Here is a 26,966-nt window from a genome sequence, read left to right on the forward strand (position 1 = left end):
CTTCTCAAAAATAAAAATGTTTGTTAGAAGACAGTGGAATTTTATATTCAATGTGCTGAGATATTATAAATACTAAACTAGACTAGAATTTAGTATATCAAGACAGAATTATTTTTTCAAGAATTAGTAATTAATGACATTGTCAAGCAAACAAATAAACAAAATGAAACTATTTGACACCAGCAGGTTTTCACTGATGAAAATTTGGGAAGATATATAAACTGTTGAAATAATTAAAAGGAAAACAAGCACAACCAGAAGCATAACAAAAGTTAGGATTCAAAAAGGTTGAAAGTAAGAATATAAAAGTAAAAGGTTGGAGTTTAAATATTGGAAAGAAGGAAGTTTAAAAAATAGAAAGTAAAAACTGAAGAGCACAAAAAATATACAGCAGAAGAGAGCTGGTGCAGCTGTATTGATATCCTTTAAAGCAAAAAGCATTACCATATATAAAGTTAACTCTGAAAGACAAAGTTTTCTTTTGGTGGGAAAATACAGCAGTTTTAAATTTGTATGCCCTTTGTACCATAGTCTTAGCTCTCATATAAGGCAAAATTGATAGAAATATAAAAGAAAATAAGGCCTCGATTACGGTGGGGGATTTTAATACAACTTTTTCAGGAACTGATAAATCAAGCAAACAAAAATTGAGTAAAGATACAAAATATTGAACTGCATGGCAACAATATTGTTCAAGTTGACACCTATGGCACACTGTAATGGACAATCTAAATAATATACACTCCACATTCCTTTCAAATATACATGAAAGTGGAGTTTAGCCTCAGCCTGGACTCATGGGGACCTCTGGAGAGGAATTACACCACAGAGTTGATCCACCTGGAGGCAAGAAGGCTAGCTTTTTGTATAAACATGACTATTCGACATTGACTTCAGACTGCCCCCAGGTTGGTGAGGGGGGGATTTTCTTCCCAGGTGGGGCATTTCCCATTCTGAAGTGGGCCACTCTCTGAGGACAGTTATGAGAAGTTAGCAGTAATCCCATTGGCAGCTGTGTGACGGGTGCACTGACCTGTTAAGGAGGATCTGGGTGTGATGTCAACAGGATCCAACACTGTCCACCCCTTGCTTCTTGGGCTACTCAGATATATTTGTTTCTCACATTAAGTTTACTCAGTCAGGGCACAGTTTATCCAGGATTCTTTTTGGTCCCAATTTCTGGGCAATTTATAAGAGAATTCATGAGATAAGAGCTTCCATGGCTACAGCTGGCCCCAACTTGATAAGTGATGTTCACCTTCTCTCTTCTCTATCACCCATTCTAAATCCATCTCCCCCTCAGCTAGCACTTTTGGATTGCTTGCCTTAGGGAGTGACCCAGCGTACCAATCCTGAGGGATCTGAGCCTCAGGTTATCATGCACTTACCAAGATATTACACAGTAAATGAGATCTTTAAAGGTTATTTTTGGGACTCAAAGATTTACTCCTTTCCGGTGACAGCTTTTATTAAATAGTCATAATATGCATCATCTTATTACCAAATGATTCACTTGAAACCTGGCCTTTGTGTTTAGCAGTCCACCAGTTCCTCTGGGCAAGTGGCTCAGCTGCTGCTCAGCACAATGAGGCCTCTGTTTTGCTCCCAGCACAAGTGTTTAATTGGTATTACTATTTATTCCTGATTTCACAGCCTTCCTTTTTTTTTTTCTTCTAAAACCTAGTTTCCTCTGAAAATATAATTCTAAAGTACAACAAAATGGTGAGGTACAAAATGTTTTCAATTAACCTGTAATGTGTGCACAGTTTTTTTTCTTCTAAAACCTAGTTTCCTCTGAAAATATAATTCTAAAGTACAACAAAATGGTGAGGTACAAAATGTTTTCAATTAACCTGTAATGTGTGCACAGTGTGAACCTGTAATGCGTGCACAGTGTGAAGATCACACTTACTTCCACACCCTGTGCTTTTCCAAGTCCAGTGGGTCCTCTGTAATCCCTCCCTATCTTAGGCAGTTTATTTTTCTATAAGAGGAATCAATTGAATTTCTTGCCTTAGCATATTTCTGCCCAGTTTAAGAGTAACAACTTCTCTTTGAGGCTTAATATCATCTTTCTATGGACTTGCTCTTCCTTTTATTTTCTGTTGAAGCCTATGCTAAGCCTATCTTCCATCTATGGCCTATTTCAATGCAAGCAGGAAACATTAGGCAGCCATACGACAACCTTGCAAAGACCTCAACTCTGACTCAGCAGATGGTCTTTTGCCACCTAGTTGCACTCACACATTTTTAGTGCTTCAGATAACACAGCTGCAACAGAATCGCAGGGTCTGCAGGGATTCCAGAACTGGTCCAGTGTCCGTATGATGACAGAGGCACATGGGACTTGCAGGAGAGAGAAAGGAATAGACAAACCCACCCTGGCCTATTAGGAAAGGAGGGCCTGATAATAGGTGCCAAACACGGGAACGGTGTAGCTCAGAGGAATACTTGTTTTATTAAGAGAAATTCTCCATAGCTGCCTGTCCCACTCTGGAGATACATAAGCAGAATCTCCATGGAAGTATTTAAGATGGCCCATGTGATCCTTATTATCAAAGAAGTTCAGATGTGAGCTGTCTTCCAAAATGTTGAAGTATTTAAATTATGAATAAATGTTTTGTGGTTGCTTGGAGATGCTGACTCATGTGAAGACAAGCACTTATTCAGGGTTTTCATTCAGATGACCATTGGCAAGTGAAAACTGACCCAGCAGTTCTTTCCTCAATAGGAACTTATCTCATTTGTTACTTCCCTCAGGTCCGGGACGGGGCTAAGTAAGGGGAAATTGGCCTTTGGGCCTGCACAACTAAGCACTATCTCCTCTGATTATCTCTTCCCTTTCCCCAGAAGCACTCAATATCACACTTCCTGCTATGCGGTCTGGGAAGCAAACTGTGTTCAAGCTCCCCAAGCCCCCCATCCTCAGAATGAATCTATTCTGCCTAGACTGAATCTGTACGTGGGCATCCACAGTAGTGAATTAGTAAGCAGGAGATGCCTGCTGGTTAGCCTGTTTATATTTATTATATATTTTTTATATATTTTTTATATATTTTCTGGACCTTAATTTTCCCTATCCAAAGTGTCTCTAACAAAAATTCACTATATCAGTATTTGGTGGCAAGTGGGCCTTGAAATCACACAACGCAAACAAATGCGCAGATTGAAACCAATCTAACAAGAGTCTCAAAGAAATTGGACAGTCTTCGGAAGTTACATAACTATAGTCTACCTGTAAATCAAATCTAACAGAATCCCACTCAGGTAGAATTCTTCTCCAGTAGAATCTGGTGTCCGTATTCCCACAGAAAACATAGCATTCCAACCCCATGAATTTTAAAATCTCCCGTTCAGCATGGTATTATTTTTTACTAACAATATGGCATTAAATGAGATACTAATTTTAAGTGGAAATAAACAGTAGGAACAGATGAGTTACCGAGAAGCAAATATTGTGTTTTCATCTACTTCTTACTATGTTGCATTTCATAGTTATTTCCATTCCAAAGAACTTGCTGGACTATGAACACAATTTTCTCTACGTTGTAGGTTACTGCCTCGGTTGTACATTGGCCTGGCTTTATCCTTTGTACTGTAAAATTCCTTGTATTGACTGTTTTCACTCTGTTTGGCAGTGCCCCTTCTGTAATCTTGCAATGTTGAATACAGATTTAACTATAAGGGTTCACACAGGCAAACACCTTCCAGGACCAGGAATTGAAGCAGGCTGGGGACCTGGGCGCAAATGGAAAGTATATTTCCGTCTAAAGGAGCCACAGGACACTGCAGCCACTCCCTGACATGTGAAAATGCCAGACCTGATCTGACCAGTTCTTCATATTTTTCATGATAAACTAAAAACCTCATGGTTTTCAAGTGTTGGTAATTGACCTTAATCTGTCAAAAAGTACATTGCAAGCCAAACAAAACACACCCATGAATTGCATTGAACTCACAGTTACAAAGCCTGTTGGACCTGTAAACGATGTTGTCCATCGTCCCTACTTTTAGTGATAAGAAAATAGAAGGGCTGATGAGCAGGTAGAAAGGGTAATGTGATGTTTCAGACATGAGTATCTGCCTTTTAGGATGATTGTCTACTCCCATCACAGTGAATTCCTACAGATTCCAGAATGAATGTATTGAATTTTTCCACAGCTGCCTCCTAGAAATCCATGGATTCTCCGAGACTGTTTCCCTCACCCATTGGATTGTTCAGCTTCTAAACATGAGTTGTAGATACTTAAACAGAGGTGGTTCAACTAGTGACAGAGAAGGTTCTGAAATGCCTATTTGGCAAGGAGTGGTGTTGAGATTAGTGAAATTGCTGTGTATCTCACTTCATTCAAAAAACCTGTAAATAATTTCCTTCTATACCTAATTTGTTGAGAGTCCTTACATGTAAGAATGTTTTATTTTGTCAAATGCTTTTTCTGCATCTACCGAGATAATTATGCGGTTTTTGTCCTCAATTTTGCTGATGTGATGGATCACATTTGTTTAATTGCATATGTTGAACTATCCTTGCATCTCTGGGGTGCATCACAACTGATTATGGTGTATAATTTTTTGGTGTGTTGCTTGCTGTATTCTGATTGCCAATATTTTGTGGAGGATTTTTGCATCTGTGTTCATCAAGGATATTGGCCTGAAATTTTCTTTTTTTGTTGTGTCTTTGTCTGATTTTGATGTCAAGGTGATGCTGGCCTCACAGAATGAGTTTGGAAGAATGACTTCTGTTTCAATTTTTTGGAATAGGTTGAAGAGAATTGGTATTAATTCCTCTTTAAAGGTTTGATAGAATTCAACACAATAAAAGCCATACATGACAAACCAAGCACCAATATCATCCTGAATGGGGAAAACCTGAAAGCTTTTCCCTTAAGAACAGGAACAAGACAAGGATGCCCACTCTCACCACTCCTATTTAACACAGTACTGGAAGTACTAGCCAGATCAATCAGGTAAGAGGAAGAAATAAAGGGCATCTAGATTGGAAAAGATGAAGTCAAACTGTCCCTGTTTGCAGATGACATGATCTTGTATATAGAAAAACCTAAATACTCTACAAAAAACTCTTAGAGCTGATTAACAATTTCAGTAACATTGCATGATACAAAATCAACACCCCAAAATCAGTAGCATTTTTATACTCCAATAATGAACTAGCAGAAAAAGAAATCAAGAAAGCAAGCCCATTTACAATAGTCACCAAAAAAAACCCAAAATACCTAGGAATCAATTGAACCAAGGAGGTGAAAGATCTCTACAATAAGAATTTAAAAATACTGTTGAAAGAAATTAAAGAGGACATAAAAGGATGGAAAGACATATCATGCTCTTGGATTGGAAGAATTAACATCATGAAAATATCCATTCTACCCAAAGAAATCTATAAATTCAATGCAATCCCCCATCAAAATACCAATGACGTTCTTCACAGAAATAGGAAAAGCAATCCTGACATTCATGTGGAACAACAAAAGACCCCAAATAGCCAAAGCAATCCTGAGCAAATAAATAAAAATAAAGAAAATAAAGCTGGAGGCATAACACTTCCCAACTTCAAATTATATTACAAAGCTATTGTAACCAAAGCAGCATGGTACTGGCATAACAGACACTTGGATAAATGGAACAGAATAGAAAACCCGGGAATTAACCCACATACATACAGCCAACTGATCTTTGACAAAGGCAACAAGAACGTACACTGGGGAAAAGACAGCCTCCTCAATAAATGGTGCAGAGAAAATTGGACATCCATATGCAGAAGAATTAAAGTGGACCTGTACTTCTTAGACCATATACCAAAATCAACTCAAAATGTATTAAAGACTTAAATATAAGATCTGAAACCATAAAATTGCTAAAGGGAAACACAGGGTAAACACTCAAGGAAGTAGGACTGGGTGAAGACTTTATGAATAAGTCCCCAAAAGCAAAAGCAACAAAAGAAAAAAATAAACAAATAGGATTATATCAAACTAAAAAGCTTCTGCACACCAAAGAAACCACAGAGCAGAAAGACAACCTACAGAATTGGAGAACATATTTTCAAACTCTATATAGGGATTAATATCCCGAATATATAAGGAACTCAAACAACTATACAGTAGAAAAACAAATAATCCTACTTAAAAATGGGCAAAGGAGATGAATAGACATTTTTCAAAGGAAGACATAGAAATGGCCAACAGGTACATGAAAAAATGTTCGGCATATCTAATAATCAGACAAATGCAAATCAAAATCACATTGTGATATCATCTAAGCCCAGTTAGACTGGCCAGTATTAGACTGAGAATAACACATGCTGGTGATGATGCAGGGAATGGGGTACTCTTCTACACTGTTGGTGGGACTGTAAATTAGCACAGCCATTATGGAAAACAGTATGGGAGGTTTTGAAACAACTACAGGTACAGCTGCCATATGATCCAGCAATCCCACTACTGGGTATATATCCAAAGGAACGGAAATCATCATGTTGAACCTGCACTCCCACGTTTATCACAGCTCTATTTACAATAGCCAAGATAGGGAACCAACCTAAACGACAGACGAATGGATAAGGAAAATGTGGTATATATACACAATGGAGTACTACTCAGCCATAAAAAAGAATGGAATTTTGCCATTTGTGTTAACATGGATGAGTCTGGAGAAAATTGTCTCAAGTGAAAAAAAACAGACACAGAAAGAGAAACACATGTTCCACCTGTTCTCACTCATTAGCTTGGTTGGTTAGAGCGTGGCCTTACAACATCAAGCAGGACAAAGGAAAATCTTGTTAGTAACGCAGAGCCATGCCTAGGCAAAACTTTCAGGGAGAAAAATCTTTTCACAGCCACTATTTTGGTATTATCTTGAATACAGAGGTTGAGAAAAATAGAAAAACAAATGATGTTACGGTGGGGGTGGGAGAAGGAAATATCAATTAAATGGTGTAAATTTTTTTAAAAAATTGTAAATGTCTTGGTGTTTAAATATTTTATTAAAATGATTTTTAACTGATAATTCTAATTTGATGAATTTCAAAGAATGATACACAGCTCTATATTTGAAGGCACGAATGGAAACTAGCAGTTAGATCAAACAATTGAGAACAGTGATGTAAGTGATGAAACAAACTGGTAAATACTTTTTCTAAACAAATTGGTGCTCGATTTACCATTGTTTAAATTACTTTCAATGTTGCGTTCTAAGAAATGGTTTCATCATTTGTTTAAAACTTAGCTTTCATGTAGCTGATCTTTCTGAAATCTTTAGAAATTTGAAAAAATATCTCACATGGCTCTATATTTCATGAAATACCAACTATTTTAAACTTTCCTTTAAACAATAAAAACATGCCCCTATGAATTGTGGATGTAATTGGATTGTAAATAGGATTTTAAGATAGTAACTTAATTAAATATGCATAACCACAAAATACATTTTAAAAATGGTGTGTGTGATTTTACTTCCATCCTTTGGGATATAACATTTTGTGATAGACAATGGTTCTTTGTTGAGGATTTCTCTTTTAAAAGAAGTTCATTCAGTTTTCTCTCTCCCTTTGTTTATGTGCCTGTGTGCATCATGTCCAAATCACTTATGGAGAGTTCCTTGGTGGTTTCTGTATCTGAGTACATGGCAAGATGCCAGCCCCAAAGTAAACCTTTCAGAGAGTGGGACTGAGCAGCAGGATGTCCCCTGGGCTTGAGCATGGTGCTTAAGACTCAAGATTTCCCTAACCCTGCTCTGCTGGGACCCTGTAAACCTCAGATGTGTTCTGCTGGGCAGGCATATTTGCAGGGCCTGAGGGTAACTATGAATGTGTGAATGGACTTGCAGCTTATCCGCGTGACAAAATATTTTAATAAGGGAAAATGTCAACATAGTTAGAAGCCTATGAAATGTGTGACTGCTGCATTCAATATTTAGCAGTTTCGTAGGCAAGGGTGAAACTAGTCTGCGTCCTCTCATACTGTGTACATTAGGACCACACGCAATGTGCTGGCCTACGTGCGGTGGCTTCGTGGACCCCGCGCACGCCGGGCTTCCGTGCACACGGAGGACCCGAGAGACCCCAGGGGCCGGGGTCCGAGCGCCCAGCTGTTGCTGCGAGGCCGACTGCGGGTGGCAGCCAGAGCAGAGACCTGCGAGCACCGACCCTCGCGCTCGCCACCAACCCTCGCCACCAACCGCAGCGCAGCCTCCTCGGCCGTCCCCTCCCTCCAGCCCTCAGCATCATCGCAGCCCCTGCAGCAAAGCCACTTCAGAAAAATAAAAAATTAAAAGGCCCCGACCCCCCGAAACTCCCGATCCCCCTGACCCGGCCGAGCGCGCCGACGGAGCCGCCGTAGGTGAGGGGCCCGCGTCCCCGCCCGCCGTGGGCGCCGCGCCTGGCACGCAGCCCGCCCGCCCGCCCGCCGTCGCCGTCGCCGTCGCCGCCACCCGCGGGCACCATGACCGCTCCGAGCGCTGGGGTTACAGGTTGGTCACTGCCGCTGGTGCCCGGGAGGCTGCGGCGCGGCCCGGGGTGCGCGCCGGCTCGCCCTTCGCGGAGCTGGGCCCAGGCGGGGCGGGGACCTGGGGGTGCGAGGGGGCCTGCGGGCGAGGGCCGGCGCCAGGGCAGGGGAGGCGCGCGCTGCTGCCCACCCGCCCGCCCGCAGCGGGACGCGCCTTGGCCGGCCTTGGAAGCCGAGGGCCGACCCCAGCTCGGGCCTGCCCCGCCCCGGCTTCCAGCAGGTGTTAGGGGGCAGGTGGCTGGGGGTGAGGCCGACGCGCACCGCGACAGCGGCTGCACAGGCCCCTCCGCACCGGGGCCGCTGCCTGCGGAAACCTCTGGGCGGGGTGCAGGTGTGGGGGGCAGGCCAGCGCCAGCAGGTTTCAGCAGGGGCTCCGTGGCCTTGCCCCCCTCCCACCCCACCACTGTGCTCCTGTGCTAAATATTGCTATGTGCTAAATATTCCTCAGTTTATAAATTGGCCTGGTTGAGCAGCTATCATTAGGGTGGCCACACAGCCAGCAAAGCAGTGTCCTGCTGAAGCAACACCATTTTGTCATTGAACCTGTAAGAGAGTAGCGTGGAAAGCCTGGCTGGAATCCCGAAGCGGGCCCAGAACCCTGACCAAGGCATTACCTCGCTAACTCGAATGTTCCCCCTTCGGGATAGTGTGATCACGCCGAACTCAGATCCTAAGTTCTTGACATACACCAGATGAATCTTTCAGTTCCAGGCATCATTTCCCAGGGTCCGCATTATTGACGTGCGCGCGCGCGCACACGCACACGCACGCACACATACACGCACACACGCACGCACGCACACATGCACACACACTCACGCACACGCACACACTCAGGCCTCCGGAGGCTTTGATCTTAATCTAGTGTTAGTGTGGTCATGGACTAGGCCCGATTTCCGTGGTGGTAAAATAGGGGTTGAGTACCAGTGACTTTTATGTCTGTGGTTCGTGAAGACCTTTAGGAGGGGATCAGAAATTAACAGGTGGCAATTTTTTAAAATAATTAATGACTCGTATTTTCATGCCTACAACTATGATTTGATCTTAGAGGAGAGGGTGAAGCATGACAGGCATCTCTGAGGCGGATGTTTAGCAGGAGTGGCTTTTTACTTTCAAAGATTAAGTTTCCACAGTACTAAATAAAAATCATGGCTCTTTAACCTCTAGACCAACAAACATATTTCCTAACTGGTTGGCTTTTGTTCGTGTGACTTTCTATGTTGGATTTTTCATTCTTCTGTACTATGCTTTGACCCAACCATTGCTGAAACCAGACAGAGGGAAAGAAAGATCGGGCTTTGGAGAAAAACTAAAAAGTGAAAAGGCTCATTGGATACTCATATATTCGTAGAAAACATGATGTGTTTGCAGAATAGTGCTTTCTCTGATAAGGACTATGCTAAAATCTCTATAAAAATTGAAGAGAAATCATGTCTTGTGAAATGGTGGTAATATAATTATAACCTTGAACAGAACTTGCAAGATATTCAATACTTTTTCAAGAAAAATAATCTACTCAAAATAGTACCATTTGCTTGTTGTTTAGCTAATTGAAGGTTTGAGGAGCATTTTCTTCCTCTTTGAGTATGGCATTTCTTTGAAATGTGTTGCAGTTGCATCTTTTCTCTTTCCTGCATACATTGTGTGTATATGTGTGGTGTGTGCACATGTGTGTGCACTTGTGTACACATATACATATTTGTTTTATCACTTATCAACAATGCTAATTTCAGAATTTTCATGCCTATATAAATTTATCCCAGGGGAAAAGAGTTCCATGTCGATTTCAAGTTTTTGAAGAAAAATTCATATCTACATATACTATTAAACCTCATGTAAGCCAGGCACTGGGCCAGGAGTTGGATGTTCAGTGAAGAAAAGAGATGGACTCAGACCCTAAAAATCTGTCAGGAAAGACAAACATGTAAGCAGGTGGCTATACAGTGAGATGTCTTATTTTTCAGTATTGATTTGGAAACTGTGATTTTGAGCTTAATGAAATTATGAGTTGCCCCCCAAAAATGGTATCAAAATTTTAGAGCTTGATTCTTATATGATTCTTACCTTTATCAAGGACCTGCATGAGAAGTTTTTACACCTTCAAAACACTTTCTGTGCAAAGGTTTAAATTTTAAAATTTATTTTTTGAATTTTAAAATAACCAACAAAGATAGAGATGATAGAATGATAGAAAAAAGAGCATAGTTCTTGCAACCTAACACAAATGATACTTCTAATAACCTAAAACAAATGATCATAATATCTGTGTGTTTTCTGGAGTCTCTTTAAGAGTATGGCTTTATGTAATTGCAGTCATGGTGTTGTGAAACTTTTATACTGGTTTTTCCATTTAATATTTATTATAAGCATTTTAATATGCTTACTTAAAGCGTTTTTCATCATTACAAGCAAAGTCCTGATAGATAATTATAATATAGAGATTTATTTCTATTTTAGGTTTTTTCATGATAAATTTCAAACAGTTATATTGCTGAAAAAAGTATCTAAATTATTATGGATACATATGTATGTACATCATTATATATGTATATCTTTAAATATATCCATATCTACTTATCTATCTATATTTTCAAATTGGTTTCCTAAAGAATTCAGATTATGATTTTGAATAAGATGCTTAATATGCTTTTGAGGTTAATCTGCCTTTTTGTTTTGCTTTAGTATTTGTGGATTGTCATCCCTCTTTTGCAGAAATAAAAGAAGAAAAAATAATAACTTGGGCTTATGACCTTTGCATTATATAAAGACTTGAACTTTAACAAATTTATTTGAAAACCAGTTGTTAAAAAATGTACCTGTTAGGATAAAACCAAACAGAATGCTATAAAAGTTGAGAGCTGGCCAAAAAAAAAAAAAAAAGAAAGAAAAAAAGAAAAAGTAAGTAAGTAAATGGAAGATCTTTCAGTAAAAATGGCTGTTGAGTTCCAGGGTCTAATTTTGTCTTTTGCTTTCCTATTCAGAATTCAAATAAATGATCGAAACAATTTATATAGTGAGAAATCTGTACCACCACAGATACAAGAAGAGGACTTTTTGTTCCTAGGCGATAGAATCCAAGGCGTTTCTGGTGGATTCAGTATAGACAGAATTAGGCTGATGGGCAGAATTAAGGTTCAGTTCATAATTCCCTCTCTCAAGCATTTCTACACAAAATAAGGAAAAGAGATCTTGGCAGAACCCCTTAATATGAAGGGGTGAAGGCTGGAGTTGGGAGCAGGCTGTTGGTAAGACAGAATTGCTTGGGCAAATGCAGCCACAGCAAATGGAATGTGTGCAGATGACAGGGACTGACCCCATGGGTCCAGAGGTGGGGGCGGGAGCGGGGGGTCCAAGGAGGGAGTCGAGATAATCAGAAGGAAAGGCCAGAACACTGCAGCCAAAGAAATTATGTCTGTGGAGATCAAGAGTAAGAATTATCTCCAATTATGCAAAGGAAAGAGATGAAAAGAGGACTTTGTTTGGGGAAAGGATAAGATGTGTGGAAGAAAGCCAACAGAGATACACAAATAAGTGCTCTTCCCACGGAGAGATCAGAGCAGATGGAACACAGCCATGTTTTAAAGTGAGATAAAATGATTTTTTTCTTTTAGATTAAAAAATACCCATATATGCAGATCAAAAGTTGAAGTAGCAGTATGTAAATATCAGAATAGTTCAAAAAATAATTAAATGGGAAAAAAGGACCTCAAAGTAATAAAAGTTACTATCTTTAATAAAATTTTAATTACAATCCTTTTATGTATACTGATTATCATATTATTATATAGTATGTATAAACAAAAATATTCTTTTGTGTATATGTATTTTTTTCTGGGGGCTGGAGTGGGGAGAGGGGTACACATGGTCCATAGATTGAGTATCTTCTCAAAGGGTCTGTGACCTAAAACATCATTAGGAGTCAGCATTTCAGCTTAAGAAGTAAAGAAAACAACTAAACAGAACTAGAGAGGAAAAGAAAGAGGATAAAGTTTTAAAAATGACAACACAAATGAATTCACTATAAAACAGGAAATCTCCAAACCTGACAGAAAAAACTAAGAGCTGCAGCATTCCAGTCTGTAAGAATAATTCATCTATAGGATCTATAGGCTATATTAGAATGCTAAAAAAATAAGAATGACGAAAAGGAGGTTAGTGAAGGAAGGTGCTGGAGAAATTAGGTATAAAATTCTGACGATGAGGAGCTAGAATCAGACTGTGGTAATGGAAATGAAGAGGTGGATGGTAGATTTATCAATAGGAACAAGTGCTAACAGATCTTGGTGACCAAATAAAGAGAATGAAAGGGAGGGGTGGGTTAAAAATAAGTTCAAGTCTTCAGGGTTGGGTGATGGTGGGTATTTCTTGTAGTATTCTTTATGTCTAGATAAAACAACTAATTACTCCTTCATCTTCCAGTTAATAGTACCTACAGTTTAAGTCCTTTGCTTCATTATTTTTTTCTAACTGTTCTCATTTTATTATTATTATGAAACCCACCTGAGGTCAGTTTCACATATCACTTCTGCAATAGAGGAAGGATTTTTATTAAGAATTACTTATTATTTTTGAAAAGTACAAATTATGGAAGCCCGTATCAGATAAGATACAAATTTGTATTAGACATGGTAAAAGTCAGTGATGGCTTAAAATACTATTGAAAAGTTGTTACAAAATTTGCTTGAAGTTAAACAACAAAAAGCCCAGATAATGTAAAACTGGGATGAATGGGAATCCTTCAAGCGTGGAAACATGGAAACTTGCTTAACTATTCCTCCCAGGAGCTAATGCACAGAGATTAAAATATATATTGTAAATAAGGGGTTTAAATTTCCAGAAATAGAACTTGCTGGGCTTGGGAAGAACTTTCCTTGTTCCCTGAGTTCAATATATGTCAATATTTTATGGAGAAAAAAAATTTTAACTCTGGGGATCCTAAAAAACAATTTTCTACATTTTTATTAAGTAAAAAATTAATACAGTTTACAAATTTACTTAGTTGAAGTAGGCAATTTTGGTTTTCATCTTTTCTTTGAAGTCATTGAATAGCTATTTTAAAGTTATATTCTAGACTAGAAAATTATATCAGAAATCTGAACAAAAAAAATCAAATTTTGTTGTCATCTTTTCATAAAAAGAAAATTTATTCCTCCATAGTTATTTTTTGTGAAAATTCTGAAGGTCTCTGGGAAGACTTAAGAATAGAATATATTTATTTATAAGGGCACTGATCTCATTCATGAGGGTTCCACGCTCATAACCCAATTACCTTCCACAGTCCCCACTTTCAAATACCATCACATGAGAGATCAGGGCTTCAACATATGATTTGGGAAGAGACAAAAACCTTCAGTACAAAGCACTGAGAATACTTATAAACCTCCTTGGATGATTCAGATGTTACGCAATCTTTAAGAATGACGATTTGAGATCACTCCTGTTCTTTGCTCAGACTTTATGGATTCATAGTACAAAATGAAACCACCACAAAAAAATAGAGATCTCCCTCTGATTTTCCACATCATTTAAATTTACTAGCAAGTTTCGGAAACCACTGTTTTAAACCATCTACCTTCTTGTCCAACCTTTGCAGATTCATATGAGAAGATAAAGCAGCCATAATAAAAATAGATATCTCCTTTTCTAATTTTTCATAATATTTAAATGATGGTAGCATAATAAAATACCTGTCACTGGGTTATTGGATGACGAAAATGTTTGTAGCCTCTGCCATTGGAGGATGGGCAAAGCTTTTAGGGACTACTATGTAATTAGGAAACTTTATGTTCTTGCAAAATCACATGATCAACCTATGTTGATGTTTAGCCTGACATTCTTTACTTAAAATTTTCCTACACCTACGTCGTACCCGGAATAACTCCAAAGATTTAAATATATGTCCTGTCTGTACTTGGAAATAATGATAAGTTCTTGTTAAATAGATTGAATTTTCTGAGCAGAGGCTGAGAGAGGCTGTTCAGCCTACCTACAATTGATTACCTCAATTTGTAATCAATACAGTATCCAAAATAGTCAAACTCACAGAAGTAGAGAGCAGAATGGTGGTTGGTGAGCTGGGAGGAGGGGAAACCGGGAGCTGCTAATCACTGGGTAGAGAGTTCAGTTCTACAAGGTGAAGGATTCTATAGTTCTGCTGTGCAACATTGTATCTATCATTAACAACATTGCACTGTGCACTTAAAACTCTGTTAAGAGGATGGATATCATGGTAAATGTTCTAACTACAATACAATAAAAATGAAATTAAAGAATACAATGATTTAGGTACATGAATATAACCTCATTCTTTCTCCTGTTGCTGGATGGTTTTAGTCTGGGCACGTAGGGAGCAGTACCAAACAGATGTTAAAGCACTGTAGTCTATACCGAATTTCTTTACCCAACCCAATAATTTAAAGCGCAAAGAAAATTCAATTTTCACATTTAAAAAAAATAAGAAACAGAACAGAATCCTTGGAGAAGTAATGACACTGTCTGGGGGTATTTGTAGAAAAATAACATGTTGCTTTTGTTTGGGATTTAGGAAATAGGCTCAGAATAAAAAGTGGGAACCTTTTCTGTTTCTAATCAGTGTGTTGACAATAGGAAAGAGAAAAGAAGAGCCTCTCTTTGGAGATGGTCCTGCGAAATGTTTGGCTCGCTCTGTGCGGTCGCCCATCTTGGGTGGCACTTGCAGTCCTGCTGGGGCTGGACCATGTGTGGAATTTTCAGTTTTTGCAGAACTACGTCCTGATTTAGTGAGGGTCAAGACTCAGATGAGTAAGTACCCCAAAGAAAAAGTGGCATTAGGAGGAGAGAAAGAAGAGAGAACCAACCAAATCAAGGCATTTCTTTTGTACAAGATTAGGTTGACAATCAACTACAGCAATCCTATAACTGCAGGGGTGAGGAGGGACAGCTGTTCTGTTGTGGAGATACACACTGCTAGGGGTCAACATTTCGATGATGTCATCATTCTCCTGCTAACATGATGTTCTCTGCTATGTTGCCGGGGGAGACGTAGGACTCCAGACTGTGTTTAAGAGAGAAAACGATCCAGCTGTGTGCATTTCCTCCAAGGAGAGACCAGACTAAAAGGAAAATGCATCCAGCCCATTCAAGTTCATGGGCAAAGGATACCCAAGGGACAGAGCAAAGGCTTGCTGGAGTGGGCTGCGTAGGACTGGCATTGTAGGTCTCATGACTGGCATGCTCTAATTCAGCTTTACTATTGAGACATGGCAGAGGCAGGAACTCGGAGACTCCATCTCTGTTGTCTGGGAAAGCAGAAGGTTCTATTCACAAAGGCTTGGAAAGGTCAGATTGAAAGAAGACATGGACAGCAGAATATCACTGGGTAGAAATCAGAAAGACCAGGCTCCCTGTGGCTTATCGCAGACTAGCTGTGTGGCCTCCAGCAGGGCATTTCCCTTCTCCAAACCTCGGTTTCATTTGTAAAACAGGAGTAACAGAGACACCTGCCTCATTAGGGCATGTTGAGAAATAGTTGAAATAGTCCCTGCAAAGCTCTTAGCCTCACACATAATAAACCCTCAGCAAATGTTAGATGTAAATTGCTTAAATTTAATTTTTTTCTATTTTACTTGCTTTAAAGAAATTATAAATGAAACACATCATTGCTGCAAAACATTTGAAACGTACAAACGTTCTCAAGTTTATAAAGTAAAAATCGAATTGTCTGCTAGTTCTCTTCCTTTCTACCACTACCTGTGTTCTCCCAGCAAAACAGACTACTTGGATTCTAAACTGGCTTCCAACTCATGTGGATCGGGTCATGTTTGCCTCAGATTTTTAATCTGTAGAGTGGGGATAATACTAAAAACTACTTCAGAAAAGTATTAAGTGCTTAGAATAGTGCCTGGCACAGAGTGAGTTCTCAATAAATGTTCTGATCTTTCAAGTAAAAACCAAAAAATAATGCCTGAGTTTGCTTCTGTTCTAAAATTGTGTACAGTAGTTTATGGACCATTGATGTACCCTAGGAAATGATCTAATGCATAAAAATATGAGCAACTTCAAGAATATTACATTTTATCTTTGGAAGTCACTTTGGACTTAATCTATTGCATAGTCCCATAAAGTGCAGAAAGCTTTTCTGCAAAATTCAAAATGAGTTGTTATTCCCTCTGAGAATATCCAGAAATCAGCTTACCACCTGCCAGGATACTCCAACATATTATTATTGAAAACTTTTAGACTAGACAGTCCTTTTTATTGAATAAACAACAACCTCTTGATAATTTCTGATTGATAACTTTCATTTAGCCTGGATTTCCTTGCTGGAATTAGGGAGAATGTTACAAAACAAAATCATAACCTTGACTATGTTCTGGGCTTTGGATTTTGAGTATGACAGAAGGATTTCTCTCAATAAACCCCTTTTTATTGCCTTAGTACAATCTGTACAGAGAAAATTCATTCATTTAGCTATGTATTGTAAGTGGAATCTGTTTTCTAGTTTTCACATCTTAGCATATTCAGTCAAGAATTTATAAGAGTAAAACTAACTCTAGGAAATTAAGAAATTTATCACTTTAGAAAATGAAGACATCTGTCTTTTTACTACCTGATGTGAGATTATCAGATGGGAGTTAGTAAATGCTTTTCTCTCATTTTTTTTTTTTTTCAAAATTTAGAGAAAAGATAACTGAAGCATAATAGAATACTTCCAGGACTCACCTTCAAGGAAAATGGGTTGACAAATGGATAATGACTTCAGAAACCTGAAAGGGCCATTTAGATAGATTTGATGAGAAGTTTGAAGATTTCTTGCCAGAAAAAAATAGTGCTATAAATGTATGTATAAAAACTATAAAATGAATCATATAATAAAAATGGATTCGATTTTAGGAGATGAGAAATGTCCTGTACTATTTTTACAAACAATAATTGATGCCAAGAGAGTTTATAATCACCAGATGTATGATTAAAATATACTGAAAAGGTCGTTTTATTTTTATTACCAGCCTATTGTATAATGTGTTTAATTTTTAATTCAACAGTTCTGTAAGCCACATTGTCTTGGTTCATAGGCTAGCTCATCTCTAAGTTTCCTCATCTATAAAACAGTTCTTGTAAGAATAGAATGAGAAAAAGTAGGAAATGCTTAAAACAGGGTCTGGCACATAATAAGCCCTCAGTAAACATTTTTGTTGGAAGGAGTCTGTTTTTTACATGGCAGTAAACATAATTTGGGAGGAAATCTACCAATATGCTCAGTATTTTACCATGGAAACTTCCATGTCTTCCAAAGCATTTCATCACTGTGTGTAGGAGGGGTTGTGTAGGTTTGTGTGTGTGTGTGTGTGTGTGTGTGTGTGTGTGTGTGCGCGTGTGTGTGTGTGTGTGTGTGTTGTTGAAGGTAATTTTCCTTTGGATAAAGCATTCTGACTAGGGAGTAACATTCAGTTTTAAGTCAAATTCTGTCTTTAACACTTTTTCTTAAACAGTTTTGATTATAGGGGTTGCTGGATGCTAGTTTGGGAAAGTGCCATTTGCCCTGTGCCAGGTTGTGGAGGCTGGAAGAGGTGACCTCATGGAGGCAGAGGAGAGGATGTTCAGGATGCCGTGAGAGGACACTGCCCTGGGCAGAGGGAGGTACAGGTATCAGAAGAACTGAGGCTCATATGTTCTCCAGGACTGGGAGGAGGGTGGAACGGACAGGGAGAGCTGAGCACAAGGCAGGGCACATGGATGTTGGGCAATAGGAAATAAGGCAAAAATAGTGGCTTTCTTTTCCTTCTAATATAAACCATGACATAGCACTTATGATGCTATATTCATTTGCTCTGAGTGGACATGTCTCTGTCTGAGAAGGAACTTCATAAACGAAATGGACAGTCTAAGTTTACAGAAACAGTGACCTTCGGCTGTTCCAGCGTCAAGAATGAGCATCCCCTTTTGTCTTCAAATTTTCATTGTGGTGCACTCAAGTACCACTGAAGACGTAAATGGGCCTGTGGGAAACGGGCAGGAAACTCTTGTTCAAATGTAGATATTAGTGGTTTGTTGTTTGGGGTTCTGTGGCCATTTACAACAAAAACAGGAAGAAATAGAAATTCTTGAAATAAGAAATAAGATTGTAATGCTCAGATCGACAAATTGGTAACATCAAATTCAGTTGTCTCTCAAAATTCAGGGTGACACCTTTCTCAGATACAAATTCAACACTCAGAACCTAATCTAGACAGCTGCGTTTGTATCTGTTTACCTTGCAAGGCCTTGCACGTATAAGGATGTAAATGAGCTCATAAGACAGGAAAGACAAGGAAGGGGCACAGATGTTTGAAGGTGGCATTTATTTATGGTTGGGATTGTGTGTGCATGCATATTTATTGACAGAGAAAGATGTTCACAGGATACTGCAAGATGAAAAAAAAGCAGGTAACAAAAAAGTGTGCAAACAGCCATTTAAAAATAAATGTATGCGTGGAGAACATATGTGGAAAAGAAAGAGATACAATTCATATCCCATAGGAAAGTAAGCACCCCAGGTAAACAAAATTCCATCAGGAAGGAGACTGTATCTGATTATTGCTTTGTCTGCAGCCCCCTGCCCAATGACTGACACAGCGTATGTGCTCAACAGGTACTTTGCAAAAAAGGTTGAGACTCTAGAAGTGGGTTTCCTGACGGCTTTCATTTTTGTTTCTCATTTTGTTTATATATTTTTTTCCTAATTTTTCTATGATGAACCTGTATTGCTTGTATTAATGTAAATAAAATAAAAATAGAATTATTTTATTCTAATTTAATCAAGGGTTAGATATTTGAGGTATAGGAAGAGACCAGATAGTCAACTGTTTTGGCCTGTTGCATGAATCTTGTTATGCTTGAGAGCACAGAAACATGTTGGGCGTCAGCTTTTCAGTATCCCTCACCTAGGGAGCTAGAATGGAGCTTGCAATAAGGCAGGAAAGGAGCAAGAAAACTACTAGATGGAGGTTGAAGAGTAAGTGCGTTGTGGTAGAGGCTCTCCTTTAATTAATCAGCTGCTCTACCTTTAAATACAGCATGTTGTCTGGCCTGTCAGGAGCACAGAGCATTCAGGAGTTTGAGGAGAGAAGAGACCACGTATGTTTTGTTCAAATTCTAACACAACAGTTAATTATGTTAAGTTCATGTCACCTAACACAACAGTTGGGATTTTTTAAATGAATGCAATTATGCAAACATGAATGAATGAGAAACTTCAGCAAGCAATAATGGTTGGTCTTCCAAAGACATGAAAGTAACAGTTTGGGATGAGGAGTCCAAAGGATGTTATTGGACATTTTCTTTTCTTAATTCCCTTCTCAATCTATGACAAGAATACCAAGAAGTGAGATTAAAGCCCATCAATAAGTGTATGTGCGTGTGTCTGTCTTGAATAGGTAAACAATCTCACTTGCACTTATAAAGACCCCACAGTTTGTGCACATAAGTGATCAAAAGAGAAATTGTTGATGTTGACACATTGACAATTGTAATGACAAATGTAATATAAAAGTAAATCAGTGACTTCTGTCTCTTTTGGGGACTTTTAAAAATAAAATAGATGCTGTGAGTTTACTAACGCGGTATGTTTCTTTTGTTTACACTTTTCCACCAAATGTTAAAACCTTCATTTATAACAAACAGATCACACACCTAGACGAAAAGTCTTCATGAGGTAAGTTAGGGAGTTAGGAAGGAATGACATGGGATTGGCAGGAGACAGCAGAAAGGACACAGCTGAGATAAGGGTTTGAAGCAGTTGAGGAAGCTTGGAGGAGGTGAAGGATGGTATGTTTAGCCAGTTTGAGTGGAGCAGGTGGGCATGAGCATGAAAGGAGATGCAGGTATAAGTCAGTGGAACTCAGTGTCCTTGAAACATAAGGTTAATAAAGCAGGAAGTTTGTAAGCTCCAAGAATGCCTTTGCTGTTCATGATGTGGGCCTTGCACATACCGCATGCTTCATACCATGGTGGATGCGTAATATCTGCTATGTGTATGAATGAGCAAATGAATGAATGAGTGAGCAAGTCAGTAAATGAGAAACAAGTTGATAAGCTGAGGTTTACTGGGTTACAGGAGAGACCATATCCGTGTGTTGGGAAGTTGATTTTTGATATAAGGGAGGAGATATTTTTAAAAGGCAGCCCAGGCCTGAGATCCCATGGCTGAGAAAGGAGTCTAATAATGAGGATAAAGTGAAAGGGGCCATTGTACGTACACAGAATCAAGAAACAAGAGAAGAAGTCACTACTGAGAATACATGTAAAGAGGACTAAGTGGTCCTTCCCACTGCGTATGGGGGATCTGAAAAGTTCACGGCAGAAGGATCTGGGACATGAGAGAAAAGAGTTAGGCAGAAGGACGCTTGACCAGTCCAATCTGTCTTGTCGAACTTTCCTAGACAATGGTGTTGGTATGGTCTCCCTACAGCTGAGTGAGAAACAGCACAGACATGCTACTCAGGGACTGTAGCTGGACACTAGCAGACGGTCACGGAATGGAACAGATGATTAAGGTGTAAGTATAGGGGACAGGCACAGACAAAAGCTGGAAAAGGATGTGCTGTAAACCGTAATTTAGAAGACAGAAGAAGATTCTAAAGATTTTAATACTGAGCCCAAGAGAATTAGAAAGGGAAGAAATGACCCATGGCGTTGCAAGCACTTCACCATTAAAGAAAACTGAATATTTTGATTTTAACTTGGTCAGGCAAGGTCTGGAATAAAGTAGGGAAAGTAAATGCCAATAGAAGTAAAATTGCTATCACAGAATTTAAAAACTGGGTCTCAACCACTTAAAAGAGAGCAGTGAACCACAGGATGATTTCTGCCTGTGTTGCTTTTAGCTGTTTCTGAGTACAAGATTTATCAATGAATAGCATATTGTAACTGTTCAGCCTCTCTTCTGATATTGAACTATTTGAATAGCAACTACTTTTAACAAGAGTGAAAAAGCTGTCAAAAGCCATGTTTTTCAAACTTAGTGCACTGCCTTATGAAGGACAGTTCTGTAAATAGAAAAAAACATTTGGCTTATAAAAGTGTAATAGTGATAAGGCTAAGATACACAGAAGCAATTTCCTATCAAAATACTAAGCTTACCTAGGATGCTTAAATATGCCTACTGGTCTTTATCAGGGGAACAATAGGCCTGCTGTGCCCAGGTATATTGCTCCGACATGGGCGAAGGTATAAAACAACATTTCTGGTGAAAAGGAAAATTAATCGACTGTCTCAAATTAATTTTGGATTCTTCACGTGCTTGTAACAAATATATTTTACTAGTTGAATGCTTCATATAATATTTAATATTATTAAATCTGTCAAAATTTCAATGATTCAGGAGCGACTTGTTGAGTTTTAATGTAGTATGGATTAACCAGGTTTCTTTGTTGTTTGGACAGATCGTTTCTTGGGTACTGTTTGATTTGGTGGCACCTTGGCAGCAGGCCCAGTGGGGGGTGAAAGTGAGCGACAATAATAATGCCATTCTATTATAGCCGCACTGTTTTGGTGGATCACATATAGCCAAATGGAGATTTTCAAAGTGGAGATTTAAAAAAATAAATTCTGCATGTATAGTTCTCTAAATATACAAATCGATAATATCGATAATCAAAAATCAAATTTGCTTCAGGTGGCATGTGGAAAATAAAAGGTGCATGAAATTCATCTGTCCATCAGTCTCCACTGGCTCAATGAAAAAGCGATTATGACTAGGTCATAATAAGATTCCTTGTATCGCCTTTGAACTGCATTATGAAACCACTCTTTTACTTCGTCTTTTATGACATGTCATCTTAAAAGATTTCTAAAAGATTTTGCATCCAGTCTTTGGATACATGGGAGACCGTCATTCAAGAACATCCCAAATTGAGGCCACCAGATGTTTTCTCCTCCAACAGTAAATTGGAGAACAAGCATATTTGAATGTTCTGCATATATTTACATAGGATGTCAAGAGTCCCTAACTCCAATTATGTAAAATAAAATTAATTAGAGCAGCCCACTGCAAAGCCCATATTCAAACTTAATATTCAGGGCAGTAACAGCCTGGAAATACCTACCACATCTTAAAGCCAATTAGCTTGATTTCTTCTGGGAGCAGAAGGGTTAGGTAGAGATTCCCACCCAGAGGGACTAGGAGCCGATAGCAATAGAGGTAGATGCTCAGACATAGGGAATCAGATTGAAAGCTGCTTTATCCTGAGCTTCTGTATTTTATTTTCTTTCCCAGTGAAAACTACAATTGCACTTTTAGACATATGCAAACACATTCTTGTTCTTTTGCTCCGATGAGGACTGAGTGGCACCCACTGTCCTAATGGTTTCTTTCTCTAGCTTTATGGAGCACCAGAGAGGAGAGGCAGTGAACTTCCTGGTGTGAAAACTGCATTTTTTCCTTCTGCATTTCCACAGCTGTGCACTGCCTGCAGAGCTCTTTTCCTCTTTTACCTGCCTTCAGAAATTCTCCTGATCGCCCTCAGCATCAGCACGGTCAGCTTGAAACACCTTAGGCTTTGTAGTCAGAGCTAGTTTCAAATTTCAAGTTTGCTTGGGTGATCTGGTCAAATTATGACCTGCCTTGAGGCTGAAATTTCTCATGCATGTGCAAAAAGACAAGATGTTTTCTGTGTTAGGCCTGTCGTAAAAATAAAATAAAATATTATTGCTAATTACCCTAAACATAGTATATATCAAAAAAACATTACCACCTCTTTTTTCAAGACTCAATCCAGGTGTTAATCAAATGAGATGTCTCACAGTGGACTCAGGGGTATCAGGCACCACCTGCCTTTGTAATACCTGTTCTCACACTATATTTTTGCTATTTGTGTCCTGAGCGGCTGTCATAGAGTGGGCCTCCCTTCAATGGCTGGTGAATTATGGATGATGGCGGTAATGGCCCTAGGGAGGTGATATAGCAGGATGTAGATGACCAGAACTGTGGAAATTTAAGTGGCAAGCAGACATCTCATCCCTCTTCAATGGAATTTGATGAAGGATTTACTTAAGAGTAGCTGGAAGGATTTTTATTATCACTGTATTCTTAAAAGAGAAAAATCTCCATTTAGAGGAAGTTTTCCCTTCGTTCTCTCTGGCCTCCACCCTCTCTGGGAAGAACAAAATGGTAACATCAACTTGGGACTACCATTGGAAATGAGAGATGTCTGTGAACGTACGATTAAATTAACACAGGGAAAACCCCAGGGAAGAGCTGTGTATTTCATCTGGATTAGTCATTGGGGATCTGGCATAGACCACCTTAAGTGAGACAGCTCCAGCTATATGGGCATGGACATGTTAGGTGACGAATATAACTCTTTTTTCCCCCCAGACTGTGGTTTTGTACTTGCTCACCAGAGCTAACTTCATCATGCTCAAAAGGAAGCAGAGCTCCAGGGTGGAAGCCCAGCCGGTGACTGACTTCGGTCCTGATGAGTCTCTGTCGGACAACGCGGACATACTGTGGATTAACAAGCCAGTAAGTTTTTTTTTTTTTTTTAAGTATGGAGAAGCACATACTGATGTAAAGGAAATTTGATTCATAAATTCAAAAATTATGTACCTTTGGCTTTGAAATGTCTGTTTGAGCTGCAGTAGAACATGAATGAGTCTCAGAGTCTGGAAGTTGAGAACAATCAAATGAAATAACGAGGTGCCGCTGTGAGTTCCTCGCACAGGAAGACACTACTAGGTGGTCTGGTTCCCTTCCCTGCCTGCTGTGTCACGCTGGCCTCGGAGTGGAGAGATAATACCATTTTTCAGGCTGATCCAAACCTGGAGTCCAAGATGAGCAAGCCGTTCTTAACAAACCTCCTCTACTTACAGTTCTCAACTAAGCACATGTCTGGAATTAAAGGTCTCCTTCTGAGTTGAAAGTTTTGAGTAAAAGTAAAGGTTAATGAGATCATGGATAGTGTCTCCAAAGAACTTTGTCCCCTTTTCTGCCTAATTAAGTTGATGAGAACTTGAGAGGAGGATCTGTTCTAGCAGGCATCATTGTGTGGTAGACAGCACAGCAACCAGAACTAAGCCAAATGGCATGCATATTCATTGGTCTTGGAAGCCCAGCTCTCCAAAGCAAAGTAGGATCAACTTCATTATTAGACTCGTAGCAGATGCTAAAGTAATGGAAGGACCTGCTGACTCTTGCGGTGCTGTCTTTCCCCTAACCATGCTAAAGATGACCTGCCTGGGTCTCTCCTGTCCTCTCCCGTCTTCCTCTAATCTGCCCTCCAGACCATTCCCCAGCCTGCTCACATTTCTTTCTACATTTCTATATGTGCTCACATTACCATTTACTATCATTGAAACACCCCTGTTACCTTCATTGCAAATTAAAATGTGTTAGTGATATATTCCTGGTTCTTTATATGCAAGCTCTTACCTGTCCAGCAACTGTCCCTTTCCTAGATCTACCCGCTGTCCACTTGGGCCTCAGCAGCAGCTCTGGCTCCTCCAGGATCTCGGGCTTGTTCACATTGGTTTGCTTGGCTCATACTGTTCTCTGGCCCAGAAGGCCCTCTCCCTGCCCCTCTGATGAGTCAAATACTCCTCATGCATCAGGGCTGGCTCAGATGTCACCCTGTCCCCGTCCTTCTCTGAAAGCTTCCTCATTTCTACCACAGATAGAATGAACCTCTAGTCTTTCCATTTACTCTATTTTATAGTTGTATATAAATATAACTTTATACTGTGTGTGTATATATACATTATATATGTGTGTGTATATATATTCATATATACACAATATATATAATGAGGGTACTTCAAAAAGTTCATGGAAATATTTGCATTACCTTTTCATTCTATTTTCCCATGAACTTTTTGAAGTGCCCTTGTTTATTGTACATATATTAACATATATGTTTGACTGAATTGAAAATTAGTTATGAGTGAGAACTGTGCTGCTTCCATTTTAGTGTCCACAGAGCCCAGCATTTCTGACAGAGAGTGGACGTTCATTCACGTTCAGAGAATTGAATGGAATAGAGAGTACAGTACTCACTCACTTTTGCTTAGTGTCTACCCCATACAGAGCTTTCCGAAAACTTCTGAGGAAGGTGTTATTATAGAGGTAGCCTTGGAGGTACTTACTAAAATTATCAATGCTTAATTGTAATTCTTTCTTCAAATTCCAAACACTTGTGAAAGAACTCATCTTTTGAAGCTCTTTTGTATGATTAAGTCCTTTATGTTGGAAACCCAGGTTGGGCTAACTTCACTCACTGATGTTTATTGAAGTGCTTCCAAATTGCATGAAAAGTACATCAACCCCTTAAAATAAATTGAATCATCAATGACTTAGATGGTATGGAATTAGCAGCATTATATCTTCATGCAAATATTATAACTGTCAGATAAATATTATAACCACTCGTCAGCCCCCAAGTGTCTGAGTCTTTTCAAAGTTCTGACAGTCTTTCTATTTTTCATCCTGAGTGCTTGCTAGTTTGCATAGCTGCAGAATCCATCTACTACAACACTAAAGCATTTTTTCAAGGGGAGTATAATATTAAAGAATTAACGTGACTGCATATATATCCAAGGTAGTCAATAAAATATTTAAAATATAAGAATTGTGTACTAAATGATTAACTAGTAATATTAATTGTGGATTTAGCATATGTGGGTTTAGCAATTGAGTATTTTTTATCCTAGATATTAGTTTTTATAATAAAATATTACATGTGAGTTAGTGCATGTCCTATATATATATATACACATGTAAACACATACACAATTATCTTTTAAATCTTTTCTTCTTTATTTTAGGATTAAGGAAAATCTTCAGACAATGGACGTGCTGCTAGAATTGCACAGAAACTTGTTTTTTGGAATTTTGAAAGAGATGTCTGAGCTAAATTTGTACAAAATATGTTCTCAAAAATAAAGAGAAAAGTTACTTATTATCTTTTAAAAATGTAGGATAAGGCCAGATTTTTTAAAATATTTTGTACACAAGGAGATTATATAGAAGATACATATAGAAAGAACTCTATATATGAGAAGTGCTATATATCAATTCATTTTAAAAAAGCGTTTGTGATCTACTGTGACAGGCCATTGTGCTAGACACCAGGGAAGTTACAGTTAATAGAACATGGTCCCTAATTCTAGGTGTTCATAATACAAAAAAGGATAAAAGTAATAATACATCAAATTTCAATATAATTACTGACACATGTTTAATTGAACCAGAATCGTCTTATATTGTGGTCTGAGGCCCTGGAAATTATCAGAAGATATGGGGTGGCCTGACCAAGTTCACACCTAGGCTTTCACTGCTACTAACGCATGACCACAGACATGTCTCTTAACTTGTCAGAGTCTTAGTGTGTTCATGTTGGAAATAAGCTGTTTTGAGAATTAAATGATATAAAATATGTGATAATATTTAGCACATTTTATGCATTAATAGACGTCAGTTTCCTTCTTCCTCTCACC

General features: G+C 38.8%; 1 protein-coding gene across 2 annotated transcripts in view; it reads left to right on the forward strand.

Annotated features, from left to right (window-relative positions):
- Positions 1–23,892: 23,892 nt before the first annotated feature.
- Positions 23,893–26,966, forward strand: part of NALCN (sodium leak channel, non-selective) — a 304,715-nt gene continuing 301,641 nt past the window's right edge. For both annotated transcript variants that reach the window (XM_063102662.1, XM_063102664.1), the window contains exon 1: positions 23,893–24,000. In XM_063102662.1, coding sequence (XP_062958732.1) covers positions 23,893–24,000 — 108 coding nt within the window. The remainder of the gene's footprint in view (positions 24,001–26,966) is intronic.

Source organism: Cynocephalus volans, chromosome 7 (assembly GCF_027409185.1).
Source record: "Cynocephalus volans isolate mCynVol1 chromosome 7, mCynVol1.pri, whole genome shotgun sequence".
Classification (NCBI taxonomy): Eukaryota; Metazoa; Chordata; class Mammalia; order Dermoptera; family Cynocephalidae; genus Cynocephalus; species Cynocephalus volans.